At 44.0% G+C, this 25,871-nt stretch overlaps 1 protein-coding gene across 1 annotated transcript in view; it reads left to right on the top strand.

The window, feature by feature from the left end:
• The window catches only part of FUT10 (fucosyltransferase 10), a 68,653-nt gene that overhangs the window by 26,513 nt on the left and 16,269 nt on the right, over nucleotides 1–25,871 (top strand). Inside the window, exon 4 of the mRNA XM_036250078.1 lies at nucleotides 24,733–25,568. Coding sequence (XP_036105971.1) covers nucleotides 24,733–25,568 — 836 coding nt within the window. The remainder of the gene's footprint in view (nucleotides 1–24,732; nucleotides 25,569–25,871) is intronic.

The following is a 25,871-nucleotide window of genomic DNA, read 5'->3' as shown; positions in this document are numbered from 1 at the left end:
AACTCACAGAGCTTAACTTAATTTCATAAAATCCAGTAAGGTGAATTTTATGGGCTCTCTATAATGTTGCATACAGTGGGAGGGGGACCACTCTGAACTCAGGCTCCAACTCCAGGGGTAGTCCATGATCCTACCTTCTTCCCCTTTCTGTCTGGCCAACTTCAGCCAACCTGAGCATCCCTGAGTGGAGGGAGCCAATGCCATCAGATTCCACTGGAGAGCCAAAGGTCACATTACCAAATATATGTAGACAAGTCTTCCCCTCCTGCTCACCTTCTCACCACCTTCTGTCACTGTCCCTTTATAACCTCAACTGTCCAAGAAGCATGGCATCGTCACCTCCATCTTCTCACCCCACTCCTTACTCCTCAACTCTGCTCTGTCCCCACCACCCCACTGAAACAGCTTCTGCTAAATTATCAGTGACATCCCTGCTGCCAAGTCCTTGGATTGCTAAATAAGATGAAGGCAGTTCCGGGTCCTCACTCTATTTGACTTCTCAGTAACGTTGGACATGCTTAACAGTGTATTCCTCCCCTAAACAGTCTCTTTTCTCTGCCTTCCCAACCTAGCGTGTCTAGGTTTTCTCCTCCTCCATCTCTCTGGGCTGGTGGTCTGCCATTCTATCAGCCTAAATGCTCTCCTTATAACAAGATGTAATTAAAAAACAAACAGTGCCCTATCTGTAATATGAAGAAAGCCATTTATATGTAATAGGTGTTTTCATATGTGCGTGGTTGGCCATATGGAAAGCATAACTAAATAGCCAAATGCTATAGAACCATTGGTTGTGAACGTGGGGTGTTTCGTGTGTGGCGTCTGCGCTGCAGACTGACAGACGAATGGTGTACAGACACCCAGTTCCATGGGCAGTGGAGCGACTGTCAGTAGCTCTGGCTAAATACTAAACAACAGTCCACCTTTCCCTCAATTTACATTCCTGGAAAATTCATTGTAAATTGAAACCAAGCAAGAAATACAAGCCTTGGTGTTTCTATGGAAGATGAAGTTAGATTTTAGGCCCAGATCATTTAAAACACGTTTTTTACTTCCATGACTTGTGGGACCTGGGCCATTTTTTCTCTGTGAACTGTGCTGTGCCTTGCAAGGCATGTAGCATCCCAGGTCCCCTCCCATTGAATGGCAGTGGCAGTCTCCAGTCACTGTAAGATACCTGCCCTCATTTCTCTACCTCTGCAAAATTCCCCGTATCCCCCTGTGGGGTCCTACTCAATAGTTGAGAACCACTGCCCTGGGGAGTTTCCTCCTTGTTGGGGGCTGCAGATAACACACACACTTCCATCTCCCTTCAGACCTCCCTGCTGAGCTCCACATCTGAATGACCTATTGTCTGCTTGGTATCCAGTTTATGGGTCACAAAAGTCACCTCCAAACTCAGATAATGGCTGCGATGTCCATCCGTTATGCAGGTCAGGAAACTGGGTGTCGTCCTTGGAGCCTTCTATGCTCCATGGATATCCAATCCATCATAAAATTATTTTCATTATATTTCCTAAATACTGAAAATATTTTCTAAATGTGTTTTTTTAATCTCTTTACTCTACCAGCCTCTACCTTAACATTTTTACTCTAAACTACTGTAATCTCTTACTAGGACCACCACAGTGGCCTCTAGCTCACCCAGCTGCACCCCCTCAGCCTTTTCTGAGCCCGTCCTCCGACTCTCTTGTTTCCTCTGGCTGCACGGATTTTCCTGTGGTCCTCTGTAGTTACCATCTTTGTAACACATGTTTCCTCCCCTCTGGCGTGTGCCTCCTCCCTCTTCGTTTGTTTATTCCACTCATTCGTAATCTCAGCTTGTGTCACTACCTCTAGGAAGCCTTCCTTGACCTCTCAGACAACCTCCAATGCCCTGCCATTGCATTTCATAACACGTTTGTGTTCCGGCTCTGCGTTTACTTATATGATTAATTGATTAGTGCCTGTCTTTTCCCCTGTGCTGTAAGCTCCATGAGAGCTGGGGACTTTTCTGATTTTTCTCACTATTGTATCTCCAATACCTAGCACAGTGCCTGATACACTGTAGGCCCCCAGTAAAAGCTGGGCACTTCTGAAGCCTGAAATGAGATTTTTGTGGCCAGAACAGCAACATGTTCCATTTTACAACAAGAGGGGGCAGCAGAGAGCTGCTGGAAGAACAGCCTCTTGTTTGTCTTTTAGGTTAGAAAATCCAGTTTTTCAGGCTATTTAATTAGGAATGGAGAAAATGAGATACTTGCCTAAGGAGATGACTGTACATATCCTAAGTACTCTCTGTGTTATAGGCACAAAATAGTCCTGTAATGTCAATATTTTCCTCATCCAAAAGCTGAGTGTACCATTGCTCAGAGTTATAATAAAATGCTCCAAGTCACGTGGGTAAGCTGAGTTTTTAGCCCGAAGTCCCTTGGCTCAAAAACCCATGTTTTTTCCTCAGATATTCTGGTGACTTCTTAAAGATTTTGGCAATGGCTCTTTTTAACTTGCTGTGCCTAAAGAGAAGTATATCCATTTCACTGATGTGCCATGTTGGTAGATTCAGAATTTTTATTAGCAGTGATTATACCCGTTTAAGGAGTTGTTGGCTCTTAGGAAATTAAGTGTGCCATAAACATAAAAGACTGTATTTTAACTGGCAGTTTATAATCTCTGATTGCCAACAGACCCAGAATTTGAAGTGTCCGCGTTCTATATGACATGTTTGTGAGGGCAAACATTGCAAGAATTGTTACCCTGATTTTATATGGAGGGATGCAAACTAATCATGAGGTTTTCTCAGTGTTAATCAAGTGAATACTAAGGTAGGAACTAGGATCTCTGCTTATAGATGATGCACCAAAATTAGAAAGAATTTAAGGAATTTCTGACCTCGAATCTAACTACCGGAGAAGGAACATTCTTGTGAAACCCTATGAGAGAGCACTCCTCAAGAGAACACAACCCATGCAATGGTAGGGATTGACTGTAGCTTGACTTGAGCACCCTAGTCCAAGCCCATCTGTGTGATTACCGAAGCCAGAGTGGGGCGGGAGGCTTGGGCCTCAGCGGGGAGCTCCAGTGAAAGACGGTGAAGTCAGGGGAGGCACAGGGCACTCTCCCTGCTATCTAACAGCGAGCAAAACATCTTGGAGCTGGACATTGTGAAAATTTTGGCAGGGAGAAACGTGTGATTTTATCAAATAGTAAATAATGTTTAGAAAGAAAATGCATTCTTCTCATTGTAAAGAAAGCCGTGTGGTGAAAAGTGGATGTTGTCCCCCCCCCCCCCTTTTTTTTCTTTCACAAGGAGAGAAAGCATCAGTGTGGACCTTTAATTATTTATTCTCTTTAAGCCTTTCACCATTTACTCTCTCTGTTTTCTCCTCCAGGAATGATTTAAATCATATCATCTTGTGTTGCCTTGTCTAGATTTGTTAAATACTTGGTTTAAGTAGTTATTAATGACAACAGTTATCACTTTCCTGTGTGACACTTCATCCTTTAAAAGAATAGATTGCCCACCAATACCAAAGTGAGTTCTGGAATCAGTCACTCGCCAGACTCACTCAATGTTTTTTGAGCACCTACCTGTCAATCTTCTGTTTAGAACTATATTTGCTTTCATAGGCATGCACCCTCAGGAGTCCAGGGCATGGTGATCGAATGGGTTCTTTGCCCCAACTGAATGAACAGTTGTTTAGGACTCAGAACATATTTCTATGTTAATCATGATTAGGTTCCAAGGTCCTCCCATCAAAATCTTTTGAATCCATAATGAAGCTGTACTATAAAACAAGTAGACCAATCCTGAATTCTGGGTATTAGAAATAGGAGACTGAACTTGGAGATGATAGAAAACCCAAGACAAAGAACGGATGTGATATTTGAAGATTTAAGCAAATTTTTAGTTTATAAAATTTAAGATGCTTTCCCATAAAATGACACCAGAGGGCAGTGTGTACAGTCGAACCTCATTGATGGAACTGGCAATGGAATTCTTAGTTTCCAGTTATGCTTTTTTTTATGTTCAAATATCTATCACCTCTTAATTCTTTTTACTTCATTAAATAAATAAAGGAGAAAAGATATTTAAATTATATACCACCATAAGAAAAATATCTTAAAAAGATGAAGATTGTTAATTTAATTTTTAGCAAAGTAATACATTAAATTTAAAAAATCATATTGTATTAAAAGATTTTTTTGATTAAAAAACGTTGTTTTTCCCTGGCTGGTTTGGCTCAGTGGTTGGAGCATTGGCCTGTGGACCAGAGAGTCCTGAGTTCAGTTCACGCCAGGGGCACGTACCAAAAAAAAAAAAGTTCTTTTTCTCATCTGCTCTATCTTTCCTGAAGTGTCTTCTGGAATTTTTGTTTATATTTCTATTTTTCTATTTTTTAATTTTTTTCCTCACCTGAGGACATTTTTTTTTGCATTTATCTTCAGATAGAGCAGGAGGGAGAGAAGAAGAAAGAGAGAAACATCAATGTGAGAGACACACACTGAGTGGTTGCCACCCAAATGACACCAACCAGGGCTGGGAACAAACTGCAGCTGAGGTACATGCCCTTAGCAGGAACCGAACCCGGGCCTCTCTGGACCACGGGCCGATGCTCTAACCACTGAGAAAACCCATCCAGGGCTGTTCATATTTCTAAATAATGTGCTCATACTTATAGTTCTTGAGACGAGTGGTTATTTGATTTTTTAAAATGGATTTCCCCATATATATATATATTTATACTCCCCCCTAAATCTATCTAATATAGTCAAATTTTATTATACCAGAAATCTCTGTTTGCTCTGTGACTGTTGTAATTTTAAATTTTCATTATGGTACTTTTCACCCAGCTTCAACAACTATCAGTCTTTTCTTGTTCTTGTTTATCCCTGCATTGCCCTTCCTCTTCCTCATTTTTTAAACAACTTCATGACTATGAAATACTGCTTAACACAGAGTCAGTGATTACGTTTCCTTTGATATTTTACTTACCTAGAGCTCATAATTAAAATTTGTCTTAAAATTTGCTTAGTTTTACTTACTGGTCATTAATTTTATTATAATAGTATTCCGTCAGATATATCAAATACCTAATTATGTATGTAGCACTTTTATGTGTATAAATAACTTTTAGGTACGTAAATAAAATTTTAATACGTGACCAGATAATCTATCAGTTGCATTTCTTCTCAGGGAATGTTTTTTTCTGCAGCCCCCTCCTGCCTTAAACTTGTTCTCTGATCCCACTGAATATTCTCATCCGGAATTTCAGATATCCTGGGAGGTTTTTTCCTGCTTTATGATAGATTTTCTATTTCCTAGGTCTGTTTCCACTCCCTTGCTGCAGCCCATGTTCCAGTTGCTTCCCTGGAAGAGTAGGAGGGGAGCTTGGAATGTGAGGCCGGGCATCGTCTTCCACGGAAAGTTGGAGGGTTTGCTCTGTTGTCTGCTACAAGTCTGATGTCATCTGATTCCCCTTCCTTTGTAACTGAACTTTGTGACCAGTTTGTCACACAGGCCAGCTTAATTAAGGGACATTGGATTGTGGATTTTGGTTAGTGCCTGTACAGCTTTATGTCTTTGAAGGAAAGGTACTGTAAATACTAACTAAAGAGTACTGTTATCTAGAATTCATATCTAGATATTATCTAGAATTTACATCAGGTGATTATTCTTTGTATCTGCTAGTGCTTTGCTTCCTGTTCTTCCCAATAGCTAGTTTTCTATAAATTCTTGTCTGATGGTAGAGTGAAGATAGAGTGGCCACTGAAACGAGAAGGTATCTTGAGATGGAAAAATAAGGCAGGCAACTCCATAGAGTGTAATAGAATTTATTGTGGGGTATAAGTCACTTTACAGGCATAGAATCATAGCTGAAGGCGACAGGAGTCTATGCTGTGGAGATCAACTTCACTACCAAACAGTTGTTACAATAAATATTTGATAGTATAGCTAAGGCACTAATGACTGAACGGCAAAGGGACAGAGCATGTGGTATGTGCCAGGAACCATACATCCTAGTGGTCTCAGGAGCTGCTTAGTTTCTGAAGGGACATGTTTGAGGAGTATGGCCGCCAGCATTCTCAGAGCTGGTGGGGAAAGGTCCTGGGGCTTGGCTCCCCCTGCCCCTCTCACTCCCCGGGTTGCGGCTCTGCATGCCTCCCTGCCTTCTGTTGTACTCAGCGCAGCCACCTGTGGACACTCTTGACAATACTCTGAGAACAAACCTCCACTCTCCTGGCTGGGAGTGTGTCTGTCACAGGCTGCGTGGAAGGGAGAGGGGACCTGGGATTTTGCTACTTCATAGTTCTATTTTTCATTGATCCTAATTTTTTCATCCCTCAGCCCTGCTTCCCACAGTCCCTGTCACTTCCTAGTCCTGTGTTTCAAGCCTCCGGGCTCAGTCAGCTCCTTCCTGCTCCCGAGAACCTTCCTACACTGAGTTCGCCAGTTCCACATCTTTTGGGAAGGCATTTCAGTCCCTCATGTGACTCAACCTTTTCCCAGTTCTTTGTCCTTGTAGGTTTTATCTCTTTTTTTTTTATGATCTTGTAGGCTTTATTTAATTTTTTCTTCTTTTTTTCTTTAGTGGAGTTTGAAGATGGGGGAGAAATGAACTGGTATTTACCATAATGAGCCAGGCACTGAGCTCCAAGCCTTACTTACCCTGTCTGTGAGGTTCAATATTGCTAATATATATAAAATGATATACTATGTATTATTTATTATATATATTATTTATGACACTTGCTAAAGATGGTAAGGAAGACGTTATCCAAGGGAGCACTGTTGAGACAGGTGTGGGACTGTGGCCATGGAGTCTTGCTGTGGGGGAGAGAGACTGGAGAGAGCATGGCAGGTGAGAGTTTACGGCTGAGGAACAGGGTGGGACTGGTAGATGGAAAATTACTAACAGGAAACACCGGGGTGGGGGGTTCTGGCTAAATCTACCTAACAGGGTTCTTGCTGAAGGCAGGCCAAGGTGATAGACCTCCCGGGGCGGGGGGTGGACGATGAGAAACCCAGTCAGATACTAAGGGTGTTAGATGTGAAGGATGGAGGATTCTGGCTAAACTGACTTAGGGTTTTTGCTAAAATTGGGCAAGGCAGAGACAAACACAGAAAATCAAGAGTCAGGGCCTAGTTTAAAAAAGACCTTAGAGGAGCTTGGTTTGAGTTTGATCAAGAAGAGAATCATTGTCAGCATCCAAGTCAACTTTTGGGGATTAAAACAGCAGTAGAGAAGGAAACAACGTAATGCGTGGTTTGGGAATAAGAAAAGGCACAATATAGTTAAATTAAGGAAGATTTGTTGGTTAGATTTTAGTTTAATAACTGCCGAGCTTTTTCCCTTGGAAGGAAAGATACAGTACTTAGAAATCTGTTAAGTCATTCAGTTTAGCTCGTTTAGAGGGTGCGGCCTGCACGGGTGACCGTGGCACTGGACTGCTTCGTTCTGCCGGGCTGTTCTGGCGAGCGTGGAGGCCGTGGCACGCCGCCGCTGGGGCTGCTCCCGGACGCTCTCCCTGGCCTATTTGACGCAGTTGGTATATTTGCCAGAGTGACTAGGGAAGGACAGAGATGGAGGAGAGGAAAGACGACTTCGTTCCCAGCACTTAAAAATACATACATGAGTATTGAATGAATAAATAAGATAAACAAAACCCTCATGACCTTATGTCCCTAAGAAGTGAAATGTTTTTTGTTTTGTGCTTTTCCAGTCCCCTGTGCATAGACCCCCTGCTCCAGTGCCTTGGGGCCCAGGGTCTCCTAAGACATAGCCGAGTGACACCAGAGAAGATTTTCATTTGAACAGGTTAACTTGATGGGCTTCAGGCCAGTGGATCTATCAGACTGGAGCAGAAACAGCGGCCAGGCCAGAGCAGCTCCGCAGGCTGATCCCCTGAACCATGACCGAGGCCTGCCTCACATGGCCCTGTCGTTGAAGAATGAGTGGGCCGGATGCACGGCGGCTTCTGTGGTATCGTCATTGCTGAGCGTCAGGCTTTGAGGCCTCTTTATTTTCATGCTGGCTTTCGATGTATTCCCAGTGCTTCACTTCTGTTTTCCTTGGCCCTGGAGGTAATGTCTTTGAAAGACATTTTGAAATGTCTTGAATGACAGTGCACTGTTATTTAATCTGTGCTCCCATGTTAACTCGGGAAATGGTTCGTGTGGCCTGTGTGATGCACACAAGATGTGCCTCTTGGTGTCCAAGCAGTGGATGAGGACCCGGGAACTGTGCCCACTCTGAGCTGCAGACGGGGAAGGCCTCAGCCCGGTGCCCGCCCCGAGCCGCAGACCGGGAAGGCCTCAGCCCGGTGCCCGCCCCGAGCCGCAGACTGGGAAGGCCTCAGCACGTACCAGGAGGGCGTTCGAGGGTCAGAGCTCGCTGATGCTGCCCTGTGATCTCATGTGAACCTTATTCAGAGCTGGTCCCACAGTCGTGTTGCAGACTGCTCCCACTCAGTTTGGCACACTGTTTGAAATCCAAAATGAAGATTTGGAAGGTTCTTATTCTTATTAAAAACTGGTACTGTGCAGTTTTTGATTTTGAGGTAGAACCTTGTAGTCAAGTTGAAACCAGGGCATCCTGTTTGGCGTATCTGCTAGGGAACAGATTAACAGAAAATAAAAATACTACTCTGTTCCTCACTGTGGCCTCGTCCAGCTGTGCTGTAGATTGAAACCACCTCTGCACTTCCCTCTCCTGCTCCTTCGTCCTGGTTCGGTGTACTGTGTCTTAATTTCCTTACGTACCTTGGACCGGGGAGCGTGCTGTTTTTCTCAGGACGTCATTCACCAGTTCTAATCCTCTAATTCCTTTCATGCAAACTCATAGATCTCCGAGGTGCCATTATTTTTCCGGAGCACCAGCTCCAAGTTACTGGGGGAGGATTTATTTTCAAGGCTTGGCATCTGAATGGCCTGGGCCATAACACCCAGCAGCTGTCCACTGCTCATTATTAGGCAAAGGGGACTTGACGATATGGTAGGAAACCTGAGTGAAATGGCTGATAGGTGGTCAGAGTAACAGGCGGCTTGCCTGAAGGACCTGGCTTGGGTGGACGGTGCCGCGCTGGGGACCCCGCATGCCAGCTCAGCTCTTGGGTTGCAGAGGATGGATTTGGAGTTGATGTGTCACTGGGCCAGGATCTCAGCTAGGTGCTAGACTTCATTACATACCATCAGATGGGAGGGTCAACCCAATAACTTTCTATTTCCCAAGCGGGAAGTAACTCTGCAAAGATGTTTGGCTCTGTTGGTGTAGTGCAAAGAGCCACGTGACTGGCTAACGGGAATCAGCGGATATTTGGCACGTGGAAATATACATTCATGTACACACCCAAAGGCTCATGAGTCTGGTCCCTTGCTAGATCTGTATCAAGTGAGAGACTGGCTTTCACTTGAGAAATTTCCAGTGCAAGTTCATGGATGCTTCCCACAGGCCTTTTAAAGGTTGGACTGCGTTCTTCTCCCACAATCACCACCAGGTGGCACCTCCCCTCCTGTGGGTACTGTGCTCCTATCTCAGGGCTGTTAAGCAGCAAAGCAAATTCCATCCCTTCCAGCCACAGATGCCAACTATTTGCAGTGCATACCAATCCTCTGGGCAGTGTCAGAATCACGAAAGAGGCAGGGAACTGAAAAGTGATGGTTTCCTTGGACCAGGGCAAGATAACACTCTAAAATTCAAATACTCAAGGACTTTGCCTGTGGAAGGGTCACTTAATGATGCACTGAAGGACACCTGTGTGGGTCCTCTGGTCCTCTTCCAGGAACTTCCACCTGGAAGTCTGTGCCTCTATCCTCTAGGATCTAGCCAACTCTCAGAAGTCACTAACCTGGCAGTAAGTAAAGAAGACATCAAGGTCAGAATGGAGACCACCCCCTGAACCAAAGCCACTTCACACGCTTTATTAGAGTAGGTTCCCGTAGCTGGGATTCTCTGTACACAAAGCTGTTTGTGCTGGGCGGTTCTATTGCTCTATTTAGGGACACTGAAATCTACACCACCTTCCTTTCTACTTCACCTCTGGTCTTCTAGTCTTTTGATGCAGTCATAGCTAGAACACCAACAAAATAACGTAAAATGAAGAACACTAGCTATGCTTTTCTTTCTATATTTCCAGAGAACAAATCTGTACAACTTCCTGTGATGGACAGTGGAAATTCTGAGTGAATTATGGATTTATCGGACATGGCAGGGGGGTAACATGCTGCTCCCTCAGAACCCTGAGTGTGGAGTTGAAAGTGACCATCACTCTGTGACCTGCCCCAAGTCTCACGAATCCCTCCAACAGCAACCCTTAAAGATATTGTTCCAATCTGTCCTGAATCTTTAGGATGATGGGACACCTCTCTTTTCTTTCTATTTCTCTTTATAAAACAAACTTTTAAAAGGTGAAGTTTGCATATAACAGATGCACACATTGTAAGTCAGCAGTTGGTGACAACTTCCCAGTGAAGATATAGAGCATTTATCCACTCCAGAAAGACTCTTATGCCCCTCTGTAAGTCAGTGGGTCTCCCCTAACTTCCCACCCCCTGCACCACCTCGCCCCACCACATCCCCGCCCCAGGAAACCACTGATCTGATTTCTGTCACTGTGGGTTAGTCTTGCTAGTTTAGAGACTTCATATACGTTGAGTTGTATACTATGCACTCGTTTTTTTGTCTGGCTTCTGTCACACAGTATGTTTTTGAGATTCTTTTGTTTTCTGATCAAGGAGAGATGAAAGTCTGATGTTTAGCCCACATTGTAAACGTATATGACCAGGACTAAGACTTGACTGAATTTAATTCATGCCTCTTCTGCCCATGCGGAGGCTGTTAAGGGCCAGGGCATTTCCCCCCCTTGATTGGACTGTGGTCTGGGAAGGGACTGACCGTCCCGCGTTGCCCAGGACTCAGGAGTTCCTCGGATACAGGGTTTTACCATTTGTCGGAGGTAAAACTGGACAAGGCCCAGGCAAATTGGCATGAGTTGGTCACCCTAGTCCCCTCAAGCAGGTTCCATAAGGAACATTGGGGCACGAGGGGTGTGAGCTTCTAAACAATAGAGGCCGGGCAAGAAAAGTGGGCATTTATTCACCTTGAGGCTCTCAGCAGGGGGGGACCCAGCTCCGGGAGAACCCTTCTGGAGGCCATCTCCAGCTGGTTGGCGTGCATCACCTACCTGGTTTCAACCGAGGCTTCTTTTGTAAACGTTTGTATAGTTTGGTTTCTTATTGTATTAAGGACACATACGGTTTCATTACTCCTCTGCTTTGCAGAATACTATCTTAAGAGCTCTGACATTGCCAACATGTAATACTTTGAAGTGTAATCAAGACTGTGAAGTACATATTGGAAAGCACTAAGATTAATAAATTAAATTAATAATAGTTATTATTTCAAGGTGTTTGGTTTGATGGTCTCCAGCTTGATTATTTTGATGTGTTTAATTTTTAAAATCCAAACAGTTTTTTCAACTACATTACAAGGCATTGTTCTAACACAGCTTCTCTGAGGATACATGCTAATCTCGCATACTTAATCTGAAGTAATTCATTAGTTGGATGTTTGCAAAACACAGTCACCTGTTGATGTTGATGTTCACGTACTCCACGACCTGCCAGGTTTCCTTTGAGGCATATGAAATCCCTGGAAGTTAACTGTGCCATATAATTTTCCACATCAATGCTCAAATTTGATATTTATAAGCATGAAGGATTCCAAGGGTAATATTCCCTAAGTAGCACTGGGGATGCTATGTAGCTGTGAGCCTTTACATGTTCTACAAAGTTTGTGAGACTTTCTTATATGTCTCTTCAGAGAATTGTTTCTTTTTTCTTTTAATTTTTTGATTTCTATAAATTATAGAAGTAATGCACGAATATATCATTAAGGCAAAATTTAAACAATAAGTTCTGGCAAGAAAAAAAAAATGAAATTTTATCGTTTCTTTCTTATTCCCTGTCCGTTAGATTAAGGGCTATTTTTCCAGAATTTTTATGTATAATTGAATTTAGCCTATAGTTTTGTATGTTTTTCCTTAAACTGAATCATACAATAGATTTGCCTTTTTTATTATTTAAACATATGATTTAAAGTTTTTTTTTTTTTTTTTGGTTAGACTATACAAATTTACTTCATTCTTTTTAAAGCCTCATTGATCCAGTAGTCTGGAGGTACCTATATTTATTTAACCATTCCCCTGTCAATGATTTATTTAGATTATTGCTATTTTTTTGTTATGTTCATACTTGTATGTCTCTGCTCACATGTGCTATTATTTCTCTTGATATCTGAGAATGGTGTTGCTGTGTCAATGGATAAATTAAATTAAAATGTCAGTACATACTGCCAAATTGGCCTTGAAAAGGCTGTACCGACTTCCCCTCAAAGTTTGAATTCTTATTAACAATTGAAAATTTAAAACAGAATAAAAATGGATAATTAAATTTTGCAAGCTTAGACAGCAAATTTGTAATTTTTTCTGCTTTTAGTAAATTCTTTTTTATTGCTTACTTATACATTTGATTTGTATGAAACTCAGAAATATTTAAGGCACTTGGCTTATTGATTTATTTGCTAGTTATAATTTCATGGACTTCACATGAGCTCAGAATTAGCATGAATTTTAATTTTGCTTTTCCATGACTGACTGCTAAGATATTTCTATATAATAAACACTAATGAAAATATGGTCAGCATGGAATAGCCAAGAAATCACCTACACCTAAAAATCTTTCATACGATAGGTTAAGTAAGAGTCCAGTTCTTTAGCATTTTCTTAACATCCCATTTTAAATTTTTATAGCTCACTAATTCTTTCTCAAATCATTGACACTGTCAGAAACATTTTTGGCAATAACATATTAACTGGATTAATAGATGCCACAGTGTTGCTGAGATTTCATTATTTTTTCTTTTTTTTTATCCTCACCGGAGGACATTTTTCCGTTTTTCGTTCAGATAGAGTGGGAGGGAGAGAGAGAGAGAAACATCGACGTGAAAGGCACACATCGAGTGGTTGCCACCCGCATGACCCAGCCAGGGTCAGGGACAAACTGCAACCAAGGTACATGCCCTTAGCAGGAACCAAACCTGGGTCTCTCTGGACTGCAGGCCGATGCTCTAACCACTGAGCAAAATCGGCCAGGACGAGATTTCATTATTTTTTATGAGGTGGTAGTATTACTAAGTAATTTAAATAAAACTACTCTACTTGCCAGAGTAAACGAGGCAGGAGAAATTTCCTAAGATGAGGTAGTGATATTCTCATCAATGCATTTCACCTGTTTATTTCTGACTTACTATATCCCATTATGTTTACAGAAATGTGTTAACCTCATTGGGTGGAGATGTGAGTCATAAAATCAAACAGCTGGAATAGGAACTGAAATTCCTGTTTGCTTTTGATGGAACTGATACAATTTGCAGATGACACTTGTATAATGGGCTCCTAATACCTTGTCTCAGTTTTAAGACTCTTTTAGAATGCCCAGTGATTCCACATTTGAGCTCTATCCCCTCGACACATACTTGGGGTTAGCACCCAACTTTTGCTTTTTACTTTTTGCTCTCTACCTCTTATTGCCAAAATAAACCAAGGCCTGACTTCTGCAAAATAAAATCTAAAATTCAATTTATTTATTCTCCAAATATCTTTGAGTACCTGCTATATTTCAAACTCTCTTAAGTTTTGTAGGCAAAGATGAACAAGTCATGGGTCCTGGAAGGGCTTCCTTCCTGGTGTGGGCCCAGACAGTCCACACTTAGTTGCAACTGAGTATGGTAACTGTTGTAGTTCAGATCAACACAAAAAACAAAACACAAGATAACTGAATAGGGAACAACCAAAATGAGGAATTGGGCAACTTGGAAAGCTCTTCCCGCAAAAGCATTCACCTCCTAAAGATCCACAGTCAAGAGCAATTTGGCCTGTTCTAGAAAAAGAGCAGGAGAGGTCTCGCCTCCCGCACTGCCTCCGTGCAGACTTCGCGAGCAGATCACGGACAAACGCCATCGTCATTCACATGCATCAGGCGGCCGGCATGAAAAACCTGACCAAGGCGGCTTAGCGGGCATTTACTTACTGAACCCGCCAGAAGTCAGGTAGGCAGACTGTTTCGTTCAGCAGGTCAGCAGGTCACTGACAGCATCCCTCCACTTCGCCAGTTCTCCACACGGTCCTCAGAGCCGTGGCAGCTGCAAGCTCTTTGACCTCCCCTAGCTGAGCCATTCAACACCCCCAAACTCTGTGCGGTGATATCCCTGTCCGAGCACCCTCATTTTCTCTCTCGTGTTTCGTGCCTTGGCCCCTGCGCACCTGCTCCCTTGCTGGCCGGCCGCTCGCAGGTGCGCAGGGTTGGCGGGCAGGGACACGGGGCCTCTGCGGTGCCTTACCTAGGAGGCCTCTCTTGTCGAGATGGGCGTGTGTGCGGGAATTTTCATTTCTGGTTTGGGGACTCGTCCTGTTCTTTCTTTGACCCGCAGTGTCTACTGGATGAGGTTTTGGGGACCGATGTCATCTGTCTTTGAGTATGAACAGTGTGGCATAAACCGGTATCACTGCCACTTCTTTTTTATGTTCCTGTTTGAATCTGACACACTCGCGCTCACACTGTCACACCCGATGTTAACACTGCTTTCCTTTGGGAATATGGATGATGCTTCTTCTCCTCTTCCTTCTGCCCTCTCCTCCCTGGTTTATGTTTTTGAGTGCAGTAGAATTTTTTTTGTACTGAGTTTGTATTATACTAGAAATTTGATGAAAAGATTTAAATGGAATAAAAATCACAGGGAGTGGTGTATGTCCTCCGCCTTGTGTGCTCACTGCCTCGCTGTGTGCCTGCCAGGGGAGACCGGGTCTTTTATTTTTCATAATATCCCACCGGGGCCTGTGAAATGTGATTCCTACATTGTGTTACTAAGGATTTTTAATGTGGACCTAAACTTCTTGACCAAATGTGCTGTTTTGATGTTTCTGTGATGAGACATACGGACAGTAGAAAATCAAGTTGGGAGTCTCCTAAACATGGTTGACCGTGGACGACAGTGCATTTTTCTTTACAGTTTCTCTCTTGGGTAGAGACTCAAAGAGGATTAAATGGAGCGGGGCACTGGAGGTTTTGAGAATAAGAGTTTATTTTTCCAGATCATAGCTTCCAACTAAGGTCAAACGTGGCCCAGAAGCTAAGTGGAATATAATTAATGATTTGGCAGTCCTAAGTCTACCTGGGGGATAGACTCACTTTGAAAAAAGCCCTCACTTGGTGTCTTGATCATTCAGAGGCTGTAATGAGCTTAGAGCTTGATTGCTGTACTCAGGATTAACTTAGTGGCCCCTCTGGCCACGAGTCTGAGACGCATGGAGAGTGTGCGCTGAGGTTTTAGTTGTTGCCGGAGACATCAGCCGTACCAAGTGCCTTAGGATACCGTGCTGTTTCTTGACCCACTTTCCAGAGTTTAGTGTGTTTTTGTTTATGTGAAAAAAATTCCTTGATTCTAAAAAGCAGTTTTCTTTTCCAAACGTTACTATCTCTGAATCGGCGTGTGCTGCACCTGACAGCCTCCCTCTCACTGCCAGCAGGGCGGCGGCAGTGAGCATTTGCCATTGCCCTTGTGGGCACAGACTGGGTGGTCCTTCCCTCCGGCACAGCGGGACAGCTACAGCCCTTTGAGGCTGCCGTCGGCAAACCATTCAGGGACCATCTGAGCAAAAAATATGAGTCCAGTTGGTGTCTGAAAACTTTGGTGCCTGGTGATGCCAGGGAAGCACAGGCTGAGCTTGGAGATGGGTGCGCGTGGCTGGGAAGAGGACCTCAGAGCCGACAGCGGAGCCCCTTGTAAGCAGTGCTGTATGCTGTACCGCCGACGGTCCTGAGGGCACCGAGCAAAGTGCTGATGGGAAAACACTGACATCAAAGGTTCAAAAGTGATTCAGAGGCGTTGGACCCTGAATGTGAAGATGTTTTAGATGCTGTAACAATATAACGTATTTTCTCTAAGCATTCACAAAAGTGATAAATGGTAAAAAAAAATCTATAAGCAAATCTAAACGAGTACTCTCAATAAGTATAAATAAAAATTCTAAGTATAAGAAAGCATTTTGTCATAGTTTAATTGGAAATATTTTGCTTAGTGAAAAAATAATAGTGCACCTTATAGTTTATTTTTCCTAGATTTAATTAAATGTGATTTCCTTCCTTCCTTCCTTCCTTCCTTCCTTCCTTCCTTCCTTCCTTCCTTCCTTCCACTTTTAAAAAAATGCAGAATATACAAGAAACTGCTAACAGGGGAGGGACCTGGTTTTCTGGATGAATGGTGACACTTTTTATAATCTTTTGCTCACTTTATTTTTATTTTTATCAAAGATATATATACTTCAAGCTTAAACAGCAAATAATTATCTAGTGAGGTTACTACCAGCAGTACCTTTATCTGACCTTTTTGGTTGTTAAGCACCAGATCTCTAAGTAACATGGTGATATTGCTGTTTCATGCTTTTTCAGTGGTAGGTGTTATCTGTTGACCCAATCCCTGCTCAGCACACATAACCCTTCCTGTATCTCCATCTTTTCCTTATGTTACCACATTTGGTAGATCAATATTTACTCTACATTATTATAACTATGCAAATGAGCTTCACAGACAAACCAGATAGTGTACTGATTGCTTTTCTTGTTTGCCCAAAGTTAATAATTGGGTCATATTTATTTTCTTTAATTGCTTTTTTTAAAATGTACTTATCAGTAATTCAGTCCCAAACTCTTTGACCAGTCAGAAATAATGATTTCTTTGTTTCTCCTGCCAGGGCTAATTGTATGTGTTATAACTACTTTGAATTACAGCTAATGGTTTAACATTTATATTCGTAATCATAAAATCCCTGGGGCTTATCTTGTTCATCTTTAAAGCCCCAGAATTCCCAGCTTAGTACTTTCCAAGTAGCAGGACTCAGTAACAGCTTGCTTTTCCACAGTGGCTGTACGTCTCGGAGGTAGTGGCACGGTAATCTCCAGGTACGTGGGCTCCAAGAGAGAAAACCAGAATGAGAGTCTTGGAAACACCCCAACGAGGCTTTTAATAACAAAGAATCAATGCTTCACATGCCTGAGAGAGACCAGACCTAATCCAGGGTCGTGGAGCCTTGCCCTGAAAGTTTGATGTTGCAGTTCAGCAGAACCTTCTAGGACCCTGAAGTGGCTTTGCTTGGTGACACCAGCTCCCCTCTCTTTGGCGGAGGGGAGTGCCTTAGGCTGCATTGCAAACTGTTCCTCCTGCTCTGGTTTCTCCTTGGCCTTCACAACACCCAGTTCTCACTTTTTCTAATTATCACTGTGGAAGCAATTGACTTCCCTTTGTGTTGAATGTAGACACCCTCAGAGCACTTTATCACGCAGCTAAGTTTACAGCAGGGTGGTAGCGATTGTAATAGTTATCTTGAGCACTGGAACTTGTTTGAGCTTTATGAAATGAATGATTTAATCCAAGACAGGAAATTAAAACAAACCCAGTGAGGTCATTATGAGTTTGGCGACAGCTGGGGTGATTAACAGTAGATGTGATTTATGAACGATTGCTAATCCCCCACAATTGTGTTCTGCCCATTGTTTCATAAGCTTGAACATCTTTTGGCCTTAGAGGTTTTCATTTCCAATGGGTAAAGTGCTCTGTAGTAAAATCTTTTAGCAACAAGGAAGTCTTTATCTCTTCTTACATTGAATGTCAAGAAACACAGTGGAGAGGATTTGTAATTTGCGATAAAACTCAGAATGAGGTCAAATACAGTTTTACCGAAGACCTTCACCTCCACCTCATCATTCTTTGTAGCTACCTGAGTCATTAGTATTCTGTATATTTTAATTAGCAGCTCAGAGAAGGACTTTATAATGTAGTACCTGGATGAGGAATGTGCTCTTGGTTTCAAGTAATTTGATGGTTCCTTTCTTAAAGAGAGTCTCATTTTCTGATTTTATATTTTCCCTTCTTAAATGGGAGACTTGCATTATTTTTCTGTTTCCACGTTCTCACCAGATGGACTAAGAGAGAAAGAAAGCTTTCTGGTGACTCTTCTGAGGGGAAATAGGAACCTGGATGTGACAAGGGGGAAGAATTGTGAAGAAACAATATTTTTAGAAAAGTCAAGGAGCAAGAGAACAAGAGAAAACTTGCAACAAGTTGCAATCAGATGTAAGTCCCAAGCTTTTGAAATGGGCTTCTGTATTAATCAGTCTCATAGGAAAACAAATTATTCTAGGTATTTCAAACAGTGGGAATTTATTACGAGAGTTTATTACAAAGGAGTTGAAGGGTGAGTTGTAGCAAAATGGGGAAGTGGAAGATTATGCAAAATAAATCTCAGGAAACACCTCAGGGGGCAATCACTTTACCCACGTGCAGGATGGCTGGTCCCCAAGGCTCCACTGACGGAGGTGAGCAAGAACCCACGAGCCAGTACTCCCAGGTCGCTGCCGCTGCGGCTGTCACCACTGTCCGCATGACCCGGGTCTCCACTACAGCTGAGGTGGTCCCAGACCCCAGAGCTGCGGCTCCCTCCACTACATGAGAGGCTTTAGCAAGAGGTTCCTTCTTCCCCTCCACCTTCCAGTCCCCGACAGTGCTCCCGTTGGTGAGCCCTAATGGCACGGATGCTGAGGAATGCTGTTTACAGGTCTCAGCCTTGTACAATACAGAACAGAACATACCAAAAAATATCTGAATTGTGCCCTTGGTTTAAGGAATCACAAAAAGTATATCAGGTTCGTTTAGTGGAGAACATGAATTTGGGTTGCCAAGCAACCATGCTTGGGGGGGGGGTGGGAACAGGGGTGCAGGGGGGAATGAGTGGCAGCTTAAATTTGAACAATGGAACCCTTAGACTCGGGCGAGAGGGGTCCGTCTACTTTGGCCTTTCTCCAGCTGTGGGCCACGGTCACATGCCCACAGGGCCAGGCCTTGCGCCTTAAACACCACACTCCAAGTACCGGGACCCCAGAATTCCTTGCCCCAAAGGCCAAATTGGAGGCCACTCCAGAGCCCGCCCTGGCGCTTCCCTGGCTTACCTTCCCGGGGGCAGACGGGCTTGAAGTTGCCAGGGTGACTGCAAGGGTTGAGAAAGGCAAGCTAGACTGTTTGAGCTGCTGTAACAGTGAGAGGCTGCAGTACGGAACTGAACTCAGCTTGCACCCTCACCCCCAAGAGGAAGAGAACATGGGTGTTTCCCCTGTGACGGTCCTGAGTGACTGGAACTGGAGGTCTGAGGGGTTCAGTGAGGGTGAGGCAGCAAGTGAAGGAGAATCCTCTCCCTTCTCCTCTTTTCACCCCATGTCAAGCCCGAAGAAAATGATGAATTGTGGCAAAAAGGATGTTATCCCTATCTGGTGTGAACCACGGCTTTGCACATTTAAATAAAACTGTGATGTATATATGTTAAGGTAGAAAGGTAAAATGTTTAACAGCTTGTTAAATTGATCTATAACTTGTTGTTGTTGTTAATCCTCGCCCAAGGATATTTTTTTCCATTGATTTTTTTTTTTTTTTTTTGAGAGAGGGTGGAAGGGTGGGGGGAGAGAGAACCATCAATGTAAGAGAAACATCCTCCTGCAAGCAGCCAGGGACGGATCAAACCTGCAACCCAGGAATGTGCCCTTGGCTGGGAATCAAACCATGACCCTTCCCTTTGGCACATGGGCTGGTGCTCTCTCCGCTGAGTCACACCGGCCAAGGATGATTTATAGTTTTTAAATGTTTAGGCAGATGGTAGGTGGGACCCTATTTGTATCCTTGCCTTATACCCTGCACTTTTGGGAAGAGGACTGCAGAGTTATTGACCAGCTCACAACACAGGCTCAGGAAGGGGTCTTGAGAAATTTCCAGGCCCAAGGGTAGAATCGACAGATGCCTAATGGCATGTGTATACTTGGCAGAGGCCTGTAACATGTATAACAGAGAGGACTCTGTGACATAGAGTTCATTAAGGGGCAGGTAGAAGGACTTATGAAAAGAGATGGTGGGAAAGAGGGAAGACCGGCCCTGGCCGGTTTGGCTCAGCGGTTAGAGCGTCGGCCTGCGGTCCGGAGAGACCCAGGTTCGGTTCCCGCTAGGGGCATGTACTTCGGTTGCAGTTTGTCCCCGGCCCTGGTTGGTCGTGCGGGTGGCAGCCACTCGATGTGTCCCTTCACGTCGATGTTTCTGTCTCTCTCTCCCTTCCTCTCTCTCCCTCCCACTCTATCTGTACAAAAGTGTCCTCGGGTGAGGATAAAAAAAAAAAAAAGAGGGAAGACCGTGGGCCTGGAGTTAGTGTGAGACTGTCTGGGCTGAGTGCCCTGCCGAAGCCTCTGGGTTGGTCAGAGCCAGACGCCATCCTCAGGGGCACACATCGGTGCACTGGCTGACATCCTCGTGTGGCATGAACCTCCAGTGCCCCTGCTTAGAATTTAGCCTGAGGTCACAGGAGCCTTTCCCAGTTACCAACACCACTCTTTCACATTTTTAGTTAGCCCTCCAAACCGTAGAGAAAATGAATGACCTGATGCAGTTGCGAGGGAGAGTCGAGAAAATTCGTGTGAGATGGCTTTAAAAGTAGCAATGAACTATGCAAACGCCGGGTGATAACATTGAGGCAGCTCCGTGGCTGGAACTGTTTTTTCCTCAAAAGTGTTAGTTCTCTCTATTAGGAATATCTTTTGTGGTATCACATTTTACGGGACACTAAGGCATGCTGTCTTCTTAAGTGGACTGGGTTTAATCCTCACCCAAGGATATTTTTCCATTGATTTTTTTAGAGAGAGTGGAAGGGAGAGAAAGAGAGAAACATCGATGTGACGCATCAGTTGGTTGGTTGCCTCCCGCACATGCCCTGACTAGAGCTGGGGATTGAACCAGCATGTATGTGCCCTTGACCGGGAATTGAACCTGTGACCCTTCGGTGCATGGGCTGACACTCTAACCACTGAGCATACTGGCCAGGGCTAAGCTGGGTGATATTTTTGTGGGTGTACTTGGGAGTGCCAAAGGTAAGTTATTCAATAGAATCAGTGTTGTCACGGGGCCGGTTAACTCTCTGGTCTTTACCATTAGCCAGTCTGAAAATTCTGGTCCCCACCAGGGGTTTGTAGCTCAAAATGACTCAGAAACTGTAAGTCCAATGGGGCTAATAACATGTGCTGTTTTCTGTTTTCACCAGCTTGTCTGGGAATCGCTTAGGAGAGCATGAGAGCCTGTGAAGAAAAGGAACTCAGGAACATGTATCATCAAGTAGTGCCACTCCTCTGCTTACCTGCAGTTCAAATCCAGTCTCAGCAGTCTGGCAGCATTTGCCAGCATTAATTTTATGCCATCTGTATTCCAAGTTGCAATTTCCTTTGCAATGCACTTTAGTGCCTAAGATCTATTTGTCAGCTGTTATTGAAAGGAACAGGTAAATTTGTCAGTAGTCAGTAAATACAAAGTAACCCAGAGAAAAGAAAGTTTGAATCTGAATTTGTTCAATGTAAGCTCCAGTGAAGAGGACTAGTAAACCAATCGCACGCAAGTCAGTCACATTTTTTTTTTTTAAATTTATCATAGGTTAGTTGATTTTCATTTCTTTGAAGACCCGATGTCCAGCCGATGTTAGAGCAGGCATTTCCCTGGAGTCAGAGAGAGCTAAATAACTCGCTTGTTTCCTGAGCCGCAGCCAGGACCTTTTGGGAATTGCTCAATACCAATACTATTCTAGGCCGTGATGTGCTCAGTGATCCTCCAGGTCTGTGAGGGACCTAACTTCTGTATTCCTGAGGGTTTACCATCTGAAACTCTAGGTTCAGGGGAGGAACTCACTGGGCAAAATGACTTTTTAAAAAATATTTTGTCCGAGAATTTTAGTTTGTAAGAATATAGAAAACCTCTTTTAATGTGTATATGTGTGTGTGTTTGTGTGTTGTTACTTAGGGAAGTAACTAGTACTTTTTAAGATAGTAAATAATGGGAAATGTTTCTGGAATGTTAGGTCACTTTAATTTTTCTCTCTATTAAAGAGGCGTGCCTTCACTATTAAAGATATAAAGCCCCACTCCTACAAATTAAACAAAATTCAGGTGAAGGTATGAGAACCCCACACTTCATTTTTGAAAACCTCTGTTGCTTGTTAGTACAGGAATGTAAACCAGTGTTTCTTGCTTAGATTCTGCAGGCTTTTTGCTACTGCAGACTGCGTATGGGAGGGACTCAGGACTCTCCTCCATCCTTCCCAACATCAAAGTTTTCTTTTCTTCATTGATGTTTAGAGAGAGAGAGGAAGGGAGAGGGAGAGAGATAGAAACATTGATGAGTGAGAACACTGATTGGCCGCCTCCTGCATGCCCCCCACTGGAGATTGGGCCCACAACCTGGGCATGTACCCTGACCAGGAATCGAACTGGCGACCTCTTGGCGCATGGGTCGATGCTCAACCACTGAGCCACACCAGCCGGGCCCGACATCAAAGTTTTAATAGCAGCTTGGCGAAAGGTCCAAGGAGTTTATAAGCCCTCATCTCCTAGTTATAATGAATGCAAGGCTCACTATGAGCAGCACCTGTTTCAAGCTTGATTCCTAGTACAACGCAGCCGGGTGGACCCAGACAGTGGCCGTGGAGAGGTCTAGACGCAGCCGTGTGCCGTTTCCCTTGCACTTTCCTGATGTCGACCAGCAGAGACGAAACTCGGTTCTCTCCAGTATCTGGAGCTCTGGAGGCAGGTTTTGTGTCTTTCTGTTTCTCTGCTGTGCATTTTGGATCTTTCCCGTGGCATACCAGGGTGAGCCAGGTGCAGAATCAGCCATGTGCCACATAACTATTAGCAACTGACAGCCACCGGTGTTTGAGTCACTCACTCAAGACAGCTGTGTCTGATCCCCCAGTTAATTCCAGGTCCAGTTTTGTTTTAGTCCTCTCCCTCCGCTCTGTGACCTTACAGCTAGATCCTCACCACTGGTCGCACGGACAGCACTGCTGTGCCCTCTCCTAGGCAGATGGCCTTGACTCCGTGTTGTGCCGTCGGTGGAACCTTTATGTTCCAACTGAAGTTTTATGGGTTCCAGTTCCCGTCATTGGCCACTCAACCAACCTAGAACTTTTTAAAGCAGCAACCACTTCAATGCATAAATTGCCTAAAATTCTCTTCTCTTTCATGTCCTCATGTTACTCTGTCTTTTTTTTTTTATCCTCACCTGAGGACATTTTTGCATTTATCTTCTGATAGAGTGGTGGTGGGGGAGAAACATCAATGTCAGAGAGACACATTGACTGGCTGCCACCCACTCGGCCCCGTTGGGGCTGGGGACAAACTGCAACTGAGGTACATACCCTTAGCGGGAACCGAACCCAGGACTCTCTGGTCCGCGGGCCAACACTCTAACTGCTGAGCCAAACTGGCCAGGTCCTCATGTTACTCTCTTAACCTTCACCGACCAACTCTTTGTGCCATTTACTCTTTGGGGTGTGGATGAGTATTCTTTCTGATGCTAATGGTCAGGTATAGCAAATGCCAAGTAAACACATATATAACTATTTTTAGATGTTAGTCTTTCATTTTTGATCATTGAGAATAAAAGCCTGTTATCAAGACAGTACTACTTTCTTCAGCAATTTCTCTGTGCTCAGTATATGTCTTCCAACATAATCTTATTTGATCTTTAATTGTTTAAAAGCCTTTTTTGATTAATTGATCTCTCACTGATGTACTGTTGGCACCAAAGAGTATATATTTATTTGACAGTGTGCACTGGTATTAAATAATTAATTTTTATGAATTCTACTGGATAATATGATTTACTTCACTAGAAGCGTTTATTGGGTGCCTTTCTTCCCAGTGGGTGCTGGAAGGTGGACCCCCTCTTTTCCTTACATTTAAAAAATACAAATCAAGGGCCGCAAAATCATCAATGTCAGGAACACTTTAGAAGTTCTGTATTACATATTGTGATAGTGTCGTAACTCTTCTTTCTCAGTTATAGAAATAAATCCTTCCCGATTGGCCCTCCACCCACACAGTCAGGAGACAGTTGCTTAGCACATCCCTCACTCCTGTCTGCATGTTACCGTGTTTCAGAGGTTTCCCAGTGAATCCCATGGAAGCGAGAGCCACTCACAGTCATAATCCGGTTTTGCCTTCTTTATTTTTTGATGTGCTTGTTAATTCATGTCCATCCGCAGTGGTCTGTAACATAGTGCTATTATCAGCTCTTTCGTCTTTAAAAGCCTCTTGTCTACCATTCTGACAAAGATTGATTAACTGCACTTTGTTGAAATCGATCATTTGGATTAAAAAATCTATCCTGTATATTTGTTCTGGCTACTTTTGCATGATTCCACCTTTTTTCAGTTAATCAATCTGCCACGCTGATTGCTTTTCCCTTTCTGGCTTCCTTTCTCTCACTCTTCTCTTTCTAAGAACTGTCCATCTCTTTGGTGTTTATGTCCTCTCTTAGGCAACAGCCCCAGGAGGAAAAGCCTGTGGCGGGAGGCAGTGGGATGAACTCTCTCTTTGGATCTCAGCTAGACATTACTCCCATTTCCCTTTTCATCCCACGAGGAGGAGGGTCCTCTCCTTAGTGACTCCCCCTGGAGCTGTTTCCGGGGTGGAAGCTTCCTGACCGATGGCCAGGCACTCAGTGGACCCTGAGGCATGCTTTTGATTTACAGTCTTAAACTCCTCTGGATTCTGATCTTAACAGGTGGACTCAAACTTCAACACCAAAATTCTCTTGGACATGCTGATCTTCTCTTTTCTTCTCCTAGGAACTGACTTTAACATAGATAGCTTACCTCTGCCTCGGAAAGCCCATCACGACTGGGCCCTTTTTCACGAAGAGTCTCCGAAGAACAATTATAAGCTCTTTCATAAGCCAGTCATCACTTTGTTCAACTACACCGCCACATTCAGCCGGCATTCCCACCTGCCACTAACGACCCAGTACCTGGAGGGCATAGAAGTCCTGAAGTCACACCAATACCTGCTTCCTTTGCAGTCGAAAAACCACCTTCGAAAAAGACTCGCTCCACTGGTGTACGTACAGTCAGACTGTGACCCACCATCAGATAGGGACAGCTATGTTCGAGAACTGATGACTTACATTGAGGTCGATTCCTATGGTGAGTGTTTACACAACAAAGATCTCCCTCAGCAGCTGAAAAATCCAGCCTCCATGGATGCCGATGGCTTTTATAGGATCATTGCACAGTACAAGTTCATCCTTGCTTTTGAGAATGCAGTTTGTGATGACTACATCACCGAGAAGTTCTGGAGACCTCTGAAACTGGGCGTGGTCCCTGTGTATTATGGATCCCCCAGCATCAAGGACTGGCTTCCAAGTGATAGAAGTGCTATTCTTGTATCAGAATTTTCTCACCCTAGGGAGCTGGCCAGGTACATCCGACAACTGGATTATGATGACAGACTGTATGAGGCCTACATAGAGTGGAAGCTGAAGGGGGAGGTCTCCAACCAGCGGCTTCTCACAGCTCTCAGGGAACGGAAATGGGGAGTGCAAGACATCAACCAAGACAACTACATCGATGCATTTGAGTGCATGGTGTGCAGCAAGGTGTGGGATAATATTAGGCTTCTGGAAAAGGTAAGTGAATCAAGGCCTGGCAAGGAGGAGCTGGGGGGCCGGCTGGGTGGCGTCGGCCCCACTGCAGTCTCCTGTCCCGCTGCCTCATCACTGCCCTCGTCCCTATCAGAGGCCAGGCTCTGCAGGCAGGTGGACTGTCGCCTTTCTTTGAGGACTGCCGTGAAGTTTGCTGTCGTGGTCTTGTTCCCATAGGCCTTCGATTCTCCTTTATGGTTTCTGCCAGAGGACACCGTGCAGGTCTGGGCAGTGAGACGGGAGGCTGCAGGAGGAGGGAGGAATTTTATCCTTTGACCTTTTACCTTT

The sequence above is a fragment of the Molossus molossus genome, unplaced genomic scaffold, assembly GCF_014108415.1.
Source record: "Molossus molossus isolate mMolMol1 unplaced genomic scaffold, mMolMol1.p scaffold_m16_p_9, whole genome shotgun sequence".
In the NCBI taxonomy this organism is placed as follows: Eukaryota; Metazoa; Chordata; class Mammalia; order Chiroptera; family Molossidae; genus Molossus; species Molossus molossus.
The sequence above is the reverse complement of the archived record's forward strand: the minus strand, read 5'-3'. Positions and strand labels throughout refer to the sequence as shown.